The sequence below is a fragment of the Lucilia sericata genome, unplaced genomic scaffold (genome assembly GCF_015586225.1).
Source record: "Lucilia sericata isolate MDLA Ls3-8-SP2 unplaced genomic scaffold, ASM1558622v1 Contig000000F_arrow, whole genome shotgun sequence".
Lineage (NCBI taxonomy): Eukaryota > Metazoa > Arthropoda > Insecta > Diptera > Calliphoridae > Lucilia > Lucilia sericata.
In genome coordinates this window covers 3,236,482-3,250,136 of record NW_023994042.1, presented here as the reverse complement: position 1 = coordinate 3,250,136, position 13,655 = coordinate 3,236,482, and the positions used below count along the sequence as shown (strand labels likewise).

Below are 13,655 nucleotides of genomic sequence, written 5' to 3'. Positions count from 1 at the left end.
GTTAGAAACGTTCGCGTTTTAGGAATATTTTTAAAATAAACGTAACTCTTAGACCAACACGTTTTCAATTCTATACCGTTACCAAAATAAACCAAAATAGCTTTACCAATACCTTTCTACCATTTCAAAAAAGATCTTAAGTCTCTTAAAACTACTACACTAACAACTATTTAATAATTAGCAGGTTTATTCTAAATTTCTACTCGATTATTAAACCTTATGTCGATCAATTATGTAAAAAATCGAAACCCCTAAATTTGTATTTCATATTGATTCACTGAAACGTACTTGAATAATTTTGGAAACTAAAAAAAAATCGTCTGACTCTACGAGTACAAAATAAAACATCATCATTTCGCGATCATGTTGATTCAATTGAATTCTCTGTTTTGGTTGCTGCTTATTATTGTTGTTGTCTCGCTTAACTCACTCTCATTTAACTTGTGGTTGTTGTTGTTATTAACGTAGTATTTCGATCACCGGTCAGTAAAATGATCCTGCTGTTGGTCGTGTCGATATAAAAAGCTCTCACCTGAAATTAATGCTTTCATTTGTTTTCAATATTCATTTCAGAAACAACACCAACTGATATTTCAACAAATCTTATTAATTAATTAATTAAATTTATATCTCTTATTAATTGTTTTTGTTTTCGTTATTTTTGCAATTGTTCTAATTTGTTCATAGAAGGTTTAAAAACATAATTGAGTGTCGCGGTAACTAGATACATATTTGCGAATATTTTCTAGTTTAAATGTATAACAAAGGAATTAAATAAAAAAATAAAACGTGCTACTATTTATATAAAAATAAGAAATACAATTAAAAAAAAAACAATTAATAAAAACTATCTCTATAAAGTGAACTTAAAACGTGTAAAAAATAAAAATGTATCTTAAGGTAAGTAAAGAATTTCACAAGAATGTCACCCTTTTTGATTAGAGTAAGCAATTAATTTAAATAGTGGGTTTTTTTTTCTTAAATCAGAGTCTGACATCGAAATAAATGTGTTTTTTGACTAAAAATAAAGTGTAATTCTTCTTTTGTCTTCGATATATTTATGCATTTCCGTATTTAAATACAGCGCGTAAAACTTACTAAGACGTTTGTGCTCAATGCATTACATTTGCCAACTGATTGACCAGAAATCGCTCACATTAATTCATACAAACATATGTATAAAACTATATACATTTTGACACACAATAAATATCAGTGTGTAAAAAAAAAGTTGCATTATGTTACATAATTTTTTGTAATTTCAAATGTATTGGAAAAATACTGATAAAAATGTAAACAACAAAAGAAAGATACTTTTATTTGTATAGAAGTTTTAAATTTATTTTCAATGACAAGGGAATGTAAGAAGACATGATCTATAGAGCTGTTATTAAATGTACATACATATGAGCATTTCCATCGAAAAGTCTTTTTTTGCTTAACTGGCGATATATATAGTTAGGAAAAAGAAGATACCAATCTTAATGGTTCCAGATATAGGCAGCTAATGGTGCGTGTCGTGATGTGACAAAAGTAGAGTTATCGGTGGAAATGCCCATATGTCATATTCATTTCATATTCTACTACTGAAGATTTATTTCGCTATATTATGCACTATGTTGTGACTTCTGGGCTATAAATGTTTTTGTTTATTTATGATGGGGACAGTTATTCCAATTATGCTCCGATCTTCAAAAAATTTTGTTAAGGAATTTCATCGTGATACTGATATTTATAAATCAATTATGAACATTAAAGTGATTTAATGAAGGGAAACTTATAAAGAGTCTATGGAATGATTTTCGACAAACTATACGATAAGATTTTTATCACAAAAACTGATGCTGATCTGACTCCGCTATTATTAAAATTTTAAATTACGTACCCACAATATTTGCTCACTCGTTTAGGAACTTAACGATTGTAAACCTAAAAATTTCTTCAATCTATTTCTATCTGACCAAATATTTTAAATATAAAAATTAAGAAGCTCTATAATCACTCCTATTCTGCATTTCGATTACGTTTACGCATTCAGTTACCCAACGATCGAACATAGGTATTTCATTTCGTTTAAATGCTTTACGATTGTGTGTATTCTGCATTACGATCGTAGCTACATTTTTGCAAGTTGTTATTTATGTGGCTGAGAGTCGAATCGAAATGCAGAATATACCAAAGTTGGCAAGTTTATCGTCGACAAACAGCGAATTCAACATTCTGATGAATGTTTACTCCCATATCTATAAACGCTTAATAAATGTTTATTGTAGAAGTCTTGTATGGAAATAATGCTTAATAAAGGTGGCATGTCATAATGTCCAGTGACATAATGTCCATTGACCTTATGACACACTATAAAGCGACATAATGTCCATGGACATTATGTCACTTTTTTAAAATGTCATAATGTCCATGGACATTGTGACACTTTGAAATCAGAAATGTATTGGAAAATTTGTTTAAAATTTAAGATAGGGACGCTCTTATCCCGAAAAGAATTGCTCCTAAATTTGGTAATTGTTACATTTTGGACTCCTATTAAAAAGTGTCCTGGATAGCCGGTCTTCGGCCGGGCGCAGGGGTTTCAAACTCTGGGGTATTTCGAACACCGGCTTCGCTAAATTAAGCCTTTTTTGATAAATGGACTCTTTGAAATCCATGGACTTTATGTCCCATTGCTCATGGACATTGTAACACTTTTGAAATTGTCATAACGTCCATGGACATTATGACTCAATTTAGTGCGTCATAACGTCTATGGACATTATGACATTGGACATTATGACACGCCACCCTTAATAAAACATAAATAAGTGATTAATATAATTATGAGTTAAGAAAAAGCAAGAAAGCTCAGACTGCTTTAAATAGTTTTGAAGGTGTGTAAAGTATTAATTGCAAAATATATAATAATAATTCAATTAGAGATTAAGAAAATGTATCGAGTACCAAAAATTATTTGGGTCACATAAGAAATCATGTAGAGTGAAGATACCTTAAAATATCGTTGACAAAATAACTAAAAGATGCTTTTCTAAAGTGGGATACACTAAAGTGTATCACAAAATAGTTAAAGTAGATATTTAAGATTGAAAAATCTAAAAATCGATATTTGACTACAAAATATAAGACACCATGGTATGTTCCATTATTTTATTAGTTCCGGTAGATTAGTTAATACACAAACTAATCTATTAGTCTCGATATTAAGGGTTCGTTTTATTTGTCTTATAAAGGCATAAAAGGGTTAATATATGTATGTTTGTATATTTCTTCATAACAGCATATATTTAATCATTATAAATTATGTACATTATTATGATGTAAAAATACATTTCAGTTACATATGTAAGTATGTATATAAAATATAACGGTATATGTATTTAAAACTAAACTTATACAAAGTAGGTATATTATAATAAATATCTGTGGAATTCAAAAATATTTATGTATTATCATCGAAAAAGGATTAGGGGTATATTGATATTGTCATTCCGTTATTTATATATTGTTTGTTATTGAAAATGAAAAATATCGTAGGTCGATGCTTTAAAATAGCCCCATACAGTTTAAGCTGCCATAACTGGTTTAAAAAATGGACAAGTACCTATACCGACGAAATTCGAGATAAATAAGATTTATAAGAACCAAAATATATCTACCAAATTTTATGAGAACTGGTCCATAATTGACCTTACCTACATATAGAATACCCTTCAGAAAATTACTTTAATTACTGGCTTAAAAATTAGAACACAGCGATGAAATTCGACATAAACAAGTTCTATATAAACCGAAAGACATCGATTTTTCAAGTTGGGTCACTTGACACGAAATGACCCATATATAAAGATGAATTTGTGTTTGTTCGTTTGTGGGTGTGTTTGAAGTCTATAGACACCTAAAGATCTTCCTATATGTCTGGAAGGAATTATAGGCTAATATTTACTTTGAAACTTCAAGTATGCGAGATGTCAGGCCCACATACAAAATAAATATTCAAATTTGCATATCTCAGTAACAGTTAAGGTCCTCAAATTTTATATGGACAATTTTGACAACCGCGTGAATATTTGGGGATACAATGGACGGACGGCTATAAGGGGCGGGGCACCTCCCATATTAAGTAAATATTAAAGTATTATAAGAAAATATTACAGTTAGAATCCCTGCGGAGACACTTCAGTATCATTATAAATAGTCTGCGTGGCACCTCCCTCATGAATTTTAAATTTAAAAATTCGTATATCTGGGAACCCATCTGAGCTATAATTCTCACATTTTGCACGGGCAACATTAAAATTCAAATAAACAATTTGAAGAAATATGGCCGGACTAGAAATTGGGACATATACGAATTAAAAAGAAAAATTCGTATATTTAGAATATTATTGGAGTTAGAATCCTCAAATTTTTGAAGAAAAAATTTGATATTCATGTAAATATTTGGGAAATAAATTGGCGGATTAGAAATAGGGGCGAGTCACTTGTCGTGTGAATTAAATACTAAAATTCGTATATCTGGCATATCGTTAGAGTTAGAATAGTCAAACTTTACACGACCAACATTGAAATACATGTAAACATTTGAGGATAAAATGAACTGACTGGCTAAAGTAGGCGGGCACTTCCCATGTCATGAAAATATTAATTTAGTATATCTGAACAATAAAACAGTTATCCCCATTTTCTCAATGTCTGGTTATATTTTATTAAAACGATAGATTGACAGTTTTCATACAAAAATATGTTTAATCCACAGAATATCTACCGGTCAAACGATAACCGGAGGTTGAGATAACGGTCCTTAGTGTACTTAAATTTTGTCGGAGTCGCTTTAGTGTCAATTGAAATACATATTTACGATACAAATGAACGGTCTAGCAATAGGGGTGTGGTACTCTCATATGAATTAAATAAAAAACTCGTATATCTGAGTAACTATTAGAGCTAGAATCCTCAAAATTTACATGAACAACCTTGACATCCATGTGAACATTTGGGTAATATATTGGCAGATAAATTTAATACTAATAGCGAAGCACACTGGATATATAAATCAAATAATATTTGATCTAGATTGAATTTCGAAAAACGAAAAATAACGTTTCGGTAAAATTTAATGATCTTTCTGATACATACATATGTATATTAACTTCAGTTAACTAAATTAAATAGATCTACTTACATACATATGTATGTAAAATTAGAATGGTATCTAAGAATGAAACAAACTTTAATTTCTAAGGGAACATCATTGCCTTATTTTCTCCCATACAAACAGGGCCACCCTAATGTACATATACATATGTATGCTATTTAGCCTTGATATTTGACTAGAAAAAATGTATTCCTATTATCAAATCGGAAAAAAAATCACGTATTATTTTATTATTGTTTTTTAATTCAACATGTATTTATGTAAAAATATAATTTTCTTAAAATTTTGTATTTACTTATGTTTTATTTGTTTTTTTATTATTAATCCCCATTTTAAACATTAAGGGCGGGTTTTTCAGGTAAAGATAATCTACATAATCTTTGTTTAAATCTAGTTTAATATATGTTTTGTGTTTTTCAGTAAACAGTAACGTTACTTATTATCTTAGTTTAACTGAGTGTTATTGGCCAATTAAACTTAAGTTATAGTGAGAAGACACAATTAACAAAAACAATAAAACAATGATTTCGGAAGAACAAAAACTTAATATTTTAAGTAAATTGCAATTTTCTGATTTGTTTTGTTTTATTTATTATTATTTCAAATGTTTATTTAACATTTTTCCAAAATTTTTCATTTTATAAAAGTATTATGTATTTGCAAAAAACAGCTGTTCATTGTTTATGTTTTTGAGTGAAAAGTTGGCAATACTAACAAAGTTAACTGAACTTAAATCCATAACTGAAAAACATAGTCATCGGTTTAAGTCCGCCTAAATTTGTTCCGAGTTTTATCTAACAGCAAGTTAAGCCTACATTAACTGAGTAGTAAGAAACCCGCCCTAATATACATACAAATGCACATAACATAACTTTAACATATTGACAGTTTTCATACAAACATTATTGTAAGCGACAGAATAACACCGATAACTGGAGTTGGAGAAAATGGCGATTAAGAAATTATTTTTGTTTAATTATTTCATATTTTTTGTGTTCTTTTTAGAAAAAATGTTTGACGGCGCTCTTGGTTATTTGTTGCATTTATACATTTTGTTGTTCGGAAGTATCGGCTTGTTCGCTTGATCGTATGAAAGAATATGCAAAGCAGGCATGTGAACATCTATTTGATTTTGACGCGGAAGTTAGAGAAAGACGTTCACTCGACTTTAAGAAAAATTATGATTATCTACCAAGACAACGTAAGTATGAATTTGAAAAAATTTTAGAAAACTCGGAAGGAAAAAATTTATAAAGATTCAAAAAATGTATAAAAAGTCTACTGAATATTAATGAATAATTAAATATGCATTATATAAAAAGTCAATGCACATTTATTTATCAATGAATTGGAATTGATAAATATACACAATTCACTTGCATAAATATACACACATACATACATATGTATGTATGTATATATTTGTATTGCACATACTATACATGCCATATATGGTTAATAAGGTTACAAAGTCAACCAACTTTAGCTAAATATTATAATATTTTAAACACAATTGCAGCAATAAAAATAGCATCACTAAGTTGACATAAAATTTGTCGAAATTTTATATCGATTTTTTATTTAATTTTGTAACAATATTTCTATTGCACTTGTGATTTATTTTATTATTAAATAGATAGAAGCTGCTATATTCATTTTCACAACTGTTTAACAGTATAATTTGTTTAATTGTTTGTCTGTTTGTTTGTTTATTTGTTGATACTAAAAATAACCGGAAATTGTGCACAGATTTAAACAAAAATCTTTTTTTTTTTTAATTACTTATTTACATGCTTACAGTCATGTATACGAACATTTATAAAATAATAATAATAATTTAGTAAATAAAAGTGTCGTCCTCAAAACATACATTGACCCTGTGTGCATGCAAAACTATTTCCAATGACCGGAAATAAAATATGTAGTTCCCTTTTGCTGTTACAATATTTTAATTTTAATTGTTTTTTTATTCGTTTTATTTTATTTTGCAGCATTAAAACATTCTCTCAATGTTAGACGCAGCATCTATCCACCTGGTGGTTATTTGAAAGTGGCCCCAGAACATTATAATAAATTAAGTCTTTTGGATGTGAGTCCTCGTTACAAGTCCAAGAAAATCTCTCATATAATGAATGAGAAGAAGATGCGCAACAAACGCGAAGGCAAAAACTATCTGAATTACAACAATAATATTCCATATTGCTGTTTCCACAGATGCGATGAGGACTTCTTCTGTTGATCGTGTATTACCTGCGGTGGCTTCTGTGCGTAACCATATTTATAAGAAAGACATTTAGTTAATTATTTAGTATAATTAGTATGTTTATTTTAATTATAATTTTATTAATTGATCGAATTATGCAAATGATGCCTTCCATTTAGATTTAGACATGTATTTAAGCTTTTAGAAAGACTAAAATATGTACCTTATTAGCATAAAATAACTCCGCTATTCATAAACAGTTAGTAAAGTTATAAATGTTTTATAACAAGATATTTTTTCTGCAAAGAAAAGCTTAATAAACAATTGATAACTTTATGAATATAGGTTTAATTCATAAAATAACAAATACAAATTTAAGTTACTTATCATTCAGTATTATTGTGCAAATTGCATTTGCCATTCCCACCAAACCCCGTCCACCACTTAACAATCCGTTCCAATAACAATTGGATAAATTCCAATTCATTAACTATTTCATAAGAATTTTTACTGTTTACATTAATTAAGTTTAGTTTACATTTTTTTTATACTTTTACTATATTTTTGTATTATTTTTAACTGTTTTATATATGCGTAATATCTTGTAAAGAAAAGAGCATAGTAAATCATTAACAAAATATTAGTTAATAAACAAAGAAGTGTTTTAGTCATTGGAAAGTAAATAAAAATACATTGGAAAGTAATACTAAAATACAATTTGCGTGTTTGAACTCATTATTTCATATCCGAAATATTTGTGGAAAATCACATAGTCTTCAATTTTAACAATTACCCTTAATTTATGTACATATGTATATACATATTTTGTTTAGTCTACGAAGGAAATTGTAATCTTATCACATCTCGTTAGTCTTCTAACTGGAACGTAGTAAGATCGAAACGTCCTTTCAATTGTATTTATTTCCGGTTACAACTTTTTTTATTACGTTTTATTTATTGAATCTGCCTCTATTTTTACAGGCCTCACAATAAGTAATTAAATCTTATAACTAAAATAATTGTTTTTCTTTTAGTAGAGAATCGCACTGGCAAATTGCCCTTAAATCAAATTAGGTGGAAGTCAGCGGTAGCCGAATTGATAATCTGGGCTAATGTTTTGACTATTTAAGAATGTTATAATTTTTCGTTGAAAAACTTTCTCAAATAGTTTTGACAGACAAGGTAATAAGCTGATCGGTTTCCAATCATGGAGGGTGTAATTAAATCATAACCAGGAGATTTCATTAGGTTAATATTATGTTTTATGATATTTTTGAACATCTTCTAAACTAATGTTGATTAGTTCAGAGTCTGATTCTGGTTGAAAAGGTAACACCCCTAATACAAAGTTATTTGTGGGGGGGATACGGTTGGAATACATTGCTTAAATGTTCAGCGAATACTATGACCTTATCCTTTGGACTTCGTGCCCAAGTGCTATCAGATTTTCTTAACGGACTTTGACCTTCTATTTTTAGCTGCCTTCCAAAGGGAAAAATTTGTGTGCTTAGTATTAGTTAAACTTTTAATATAGTTTCTATTTCTGCGATCCTCTTCCGAATGAAGGGCTCTTTTTAGTTTATTGCTTACAGTGAATAGCCTCTGCTTAGCAGCAGGTGATATGTTAAGTTGCCAATCTCTTCTACATCTCCTCTTTTCAAAGAGAAGTATATCAATTTCTGCGTTAGAGATATATGTTTTAGGTTTAGTAGGAATTTGGCACTTAGAGTGATCCAAGGCCGAAAATATTAGAGACGTGAAGTCACTAACAATATTATTAATATCTTCCTCACACTGTAGGTTAAGATCAATGTGGATATGACTGCTTATATATTTTTTGTATTTTAACCAATCAGTCTTGAAGAAAAATTAAATTTTCTTTGTTTTCAAACTTCAGTATGTTAGCATATGAGACGGTTTTAGACTGCACGCGAATATCTTGGTTGATGTTTTTTGTCTTTCAAATTAGTTTCACAACTTAGACGACGGTCTGTGAAATTAATCTCGGTTTCTGTTTTGCAATAGGAAAATCTTATTCTCTAGGACGATATTTAAATATGATCGACGAATTAGTGATAGAAAAAAAAACATCTTTCACAAAGATGGATCCTCACTTCCCTGGCCCTTGATAGAAATTCCTTAAAACGTAAGAGTTACTACAGTTGTTTAGACGCAAGCTGAGAAATCATTGTATATGAAATAACGTTCACTAACGAATCTAATAAATCACAGGAATCACAAGATTCTTCAACTTTGGGAAGAATCACGTTAAGAGTAACATCGTGAGTCAAATAGCCGTTAAAATGAGGACCAGCCACTAGAAATGGTAGTTTTATTTCCAAAGTATTTGTACCATATTCAAAATTATAGTATTTTTTACGTTAAGGTAAAAAATTAACAAATGAAAAAACTTCGTGAGAATGTTATATACATACATTCCAGATATGTATAAGTTTTACATACCGTTAGCAATTTCTACCCTACAAGCATAAAAAGTCGCTATACTAAAATCTTTGATGTAAACATAACAGCAAGGAGAAGGTACTATTTCAACGTTTTTATGTTATTTGTAATGGATTCCTTATTTGCTTTATAAAGAAAATATTTTCCAACTTTACGCCCTTTATAAGCTTCAAGTAACATCATTTCGGTCTTTTACTTTTAATATTTTAAAGACTACTACTGTTTAAAAGTTCAAAGTTTTTGGATTTTTCTTTCATTATTGACTAAGTTTACTTCATTCAAATATACAAATGTAATTCTACACAAAATGAAATACAACCCTGATCAGCTGCCTACGTGTCAAAAGTTATTGAACTTTTCGCGGCAGACGCGTTGCAATTTACGGTATGTAACTTGTTAAATGAAAATACACTATTTCAACTTCTTTTGACACAAGTCTATACCGCGTTGTATATTTCCAACTAAAGCCCCCTTCACACGAGCACATAAGTAATATGATCTGTCAAAATGTTGTGTAGAAGAGAACGGATGGGATCGTCTAAACGCAATATGTAACGAAATCATCACACATTGAGAGAAAATACGGATGGAAAATTTAACAGTCGTATGGCTCTCTTCATTTTTTGCAATGATTCAAAAAACAGGCAAGTCGCGTTAGATCAGGCATGTATTTTTATGTAAACACATACAAAAAAAGTGAATCAGCTGTTTCCAACTTACTTTGTTATTGTTTTATAACAATCGTCTAAACACAAAAAATATAAGTCATACGACTTATATTCTCTTTTTTGTCATATGGATGGAATTTCATTTTACTTTTCCATTAGACTTGTCGTACATAAAGTGTGATCGTCTGAAGGGGTCTTAATGGTGAAGAAGGGTATTTAAGATTCGCCAAAATCGAACATATCATTTTTACTTGTTTAAGGAAATATTTTTAATCTTGTTTCTTTCATATCACAAAAATACCTCCAGTATGTCGCACGAACACTTTTTCTTTTTAGCTAAACAATCTAACAGGAACACTGACCGACCGAAATAACAAAACAATGAAAGCAAAAAAAAAAAAAACGTGAATCAACCAAAAATGTGTGCGATCAATCGACTGAAGAATGATCGACAAAATTGTTAAACAGGTTAGTAGGAAGACTAATATTCCTTAGCAACAAAAGTAGAAAAGTACAAGTATTTGTGTGATAAAACAATACAAGAATATTTGATCAGCTTACGGTTTATTAAGGTTGCCAGATCTATGTGTAATTTTTAAACATAATAATCCTTAAATTTTAATGTTTTGTAAATAATAAAATTTTTGCATTAATTGTTTAATATTCCGTACTGATAGTGCTACAGGAAAACTTAAATACAAATTTGTATGAATTTGCATTTTGAAAATTATTATTGAAATTAGTTTCAATAAACAGTTTGCGATTTATTTTATAATCGTATATTTTTTAAAATTTATATTATGCAAGTACATCTCGGCATTCCAAATAGTTAATTCATACAGAAAAAATCGTGCGAAATATTTAAAAAAGTTTCTAGTCTCAAAAGACCTTTGAAATCCCCAACATTGGAAAAAATTTCCTTAGACTGGCAAGTTTGTTTGTGGTGGTTTATTATTCTTTCTAATTTTTTGTGACGAGTTAAAATTCTTTGAACTTTAAAGCTTTTGCTGTGTGCTTTTTTCTTACACAAGATTGCGCACTGTTGCATAAAACAAAAAAAAAGGAACACTAAATAACCAAAAATTTTGCCCATTCATTGAATTTCTGCAAGATAATAGATCATTGAACTTTTGTTGTTATTAATTTCAATGTTGAAATCTACATGACTGCAATCAAATCATGCCTCTATTAAACTAATTTATTAGTAAATTTCACAAGAATTTGAAATACCTATACAAAATTCATACATACAGATGTACAAATGTTTGTATGTATGTAGATTTCAAGGGGTTTTTATTTATATGAAATTTTTTAAAATTACGAAGAGTGTGTGTCCGATTACACAGGCCGACAAAATTTTAAATACATAAGTATATTAAAATTACGGTACAGGGCATAAATAACCCAGTACGTCGACTCATTTATCGTCGTCACAGGATATACAGAGGCTTCATGAACAAAAAATATTTCTATATCTTTCGCACAACACTGTACACCTATTTTTTTTGGTTGTATATCATATACCTTTTCCCACAAATGTTTACAAAAGCCACAGAAAAGCTTTTGGAAATGTCAACAATGACACCTCTCTATACTTTGCGGTCATCCTTCGATAGTGAGCAAAGGACTACTACGGAGGTGTATACATTAGGGTCATAACTTTTATACAATTTTTGAAAATTTCCAATCGGCCCTACCTATTTCGTATAGAGTATTAAAAAGTACGTCGAAAAAGTATATCACTTTTTTCGAGCGCTAAAAAAGTTTCCGCGGCAAATGCTCCAAATTTTTCAATATTTACTTTAACAAAATTTTAAATTTTTTCATACAAAATCGGAATTTTTTAATATAAACAGTGTCATTGTTTAACCCACGACATTTATACAAGGATATGGACTGCGGCTAATCCCTCTTCCGATTTTAGTATCCAAACTTGTAGAATATACTATTAAAAATTCATGTAAATTTGTTTGTGAATGGTTTTAAAATGACCCGAGAAAATGGTTTTCGTTATTAGAACACTACTGGCTACCACGCAGTGATAGGGCCTAATTTTGATTATAACCCTAGAGTACATAGGGCTTCATACCAAATCCCAAAAAGGATGGAGTACTGGAGCACAGAGAAAGAAATCGAAGAAGATGTTTCAGGAAATCATAGTAGAGAACCTATGACGAAAACGTGCTCCTCGCCTTCTAATATAAAGTCGAAACCTCACTCACAGAAATCTCAAATCATAGCAATGGTGACAAAGCCAAGTAAGATATTCCGAAGACGAGTACGTCAGCGAAATCAACCTTGAACGTAAGGGTGTCTTAAAAGAAGCCACGGAAAAAGAGTAAGAATACGCTAAACAGTGAAATAGAAAGTTGTCAATAGAAGGCAAAAAAAGGCTGGTAAACTGACAGGAAAAATTATAATAGACAATCACAGTAAGATAGAAGACTTGGTCAATCAAACAATAGAAAATGTGGGCGTGGTGTTGATGAGGTTGTCATCTCACCAATGTGCTGGTACCCTAAAGAACTTTGTGGATGGTCAAGAAAGCTGCTTTTAAAGTTTTCATAAAAGGATGGGGAGACTGAAGGATATAGAGGAGACCATGATAATCTTAATGGACTCTCATTGGGAGAAGGAAAGGCTAACATAGAGAGAGACAACTGGCATGGTAAGGAAAGCTATCAAGAATTTTATAACCTATAAATATGCAGGAGCGAATGGTATTTTTCGCGGCACTTTTACAGGTGGAGGCGAAACTGATTTTGTCTCATCTGTAAAAAATTTTCACTGCCAACTTGAAATTTGCATATACCATAATTAAATATCAGGATGTACGGGTAATATTTATTCTTAAACTCGTCATACGAGACACGGAATATGTCGGGATCTTTGAGACACTGACCCCAGATTGAATATCATGGTCATTCGGAACATTAAAGCAGATACAAGTAGGAATCCATTTCTACACGGGTGGTTATAAACTGGTGGACAAAATGGGCATGGAGTTCTACATTAAAAACACAGAATCAAAAGAATACTACCGTATACCTATGTACTTCCAAGCAGAAGTCTGTGCAATAACAGAATGCATAAACTGGATTAGAGTAAATATGATGACAAAAGGTTTTAACATATTTACCGACAGGCAAAAGGCAAT

At 30.1% G+C, this 13,655-nt stretch overlaps 1 protein-coding gene across 1 annotated transcript; it reads left to right on the top strand.

The window, feature by feature from the left end:
• The first annotated feature begins 548 nt into the window (after positions 1-548).
• Positions 549-8,073, top strand: LOC119608952. Its single transcript, XM_037963617.1, has 3 exons — positions 549-900; positions 6,170-6,365; positions 7,156-8,073. Exons 1-3 carry the CDS (start codon positions 889-891, stop codon positions 7,401-7,403), a joined length of 456 nt encoding a protein of 151 aa, XP_037819545.1. The 5' UTR covers positions 549-888; the 3' UTR covers positions 7,404-8,073.
• Positions 8,074-13,655: the final 5,582 nt, after the last annotated feature.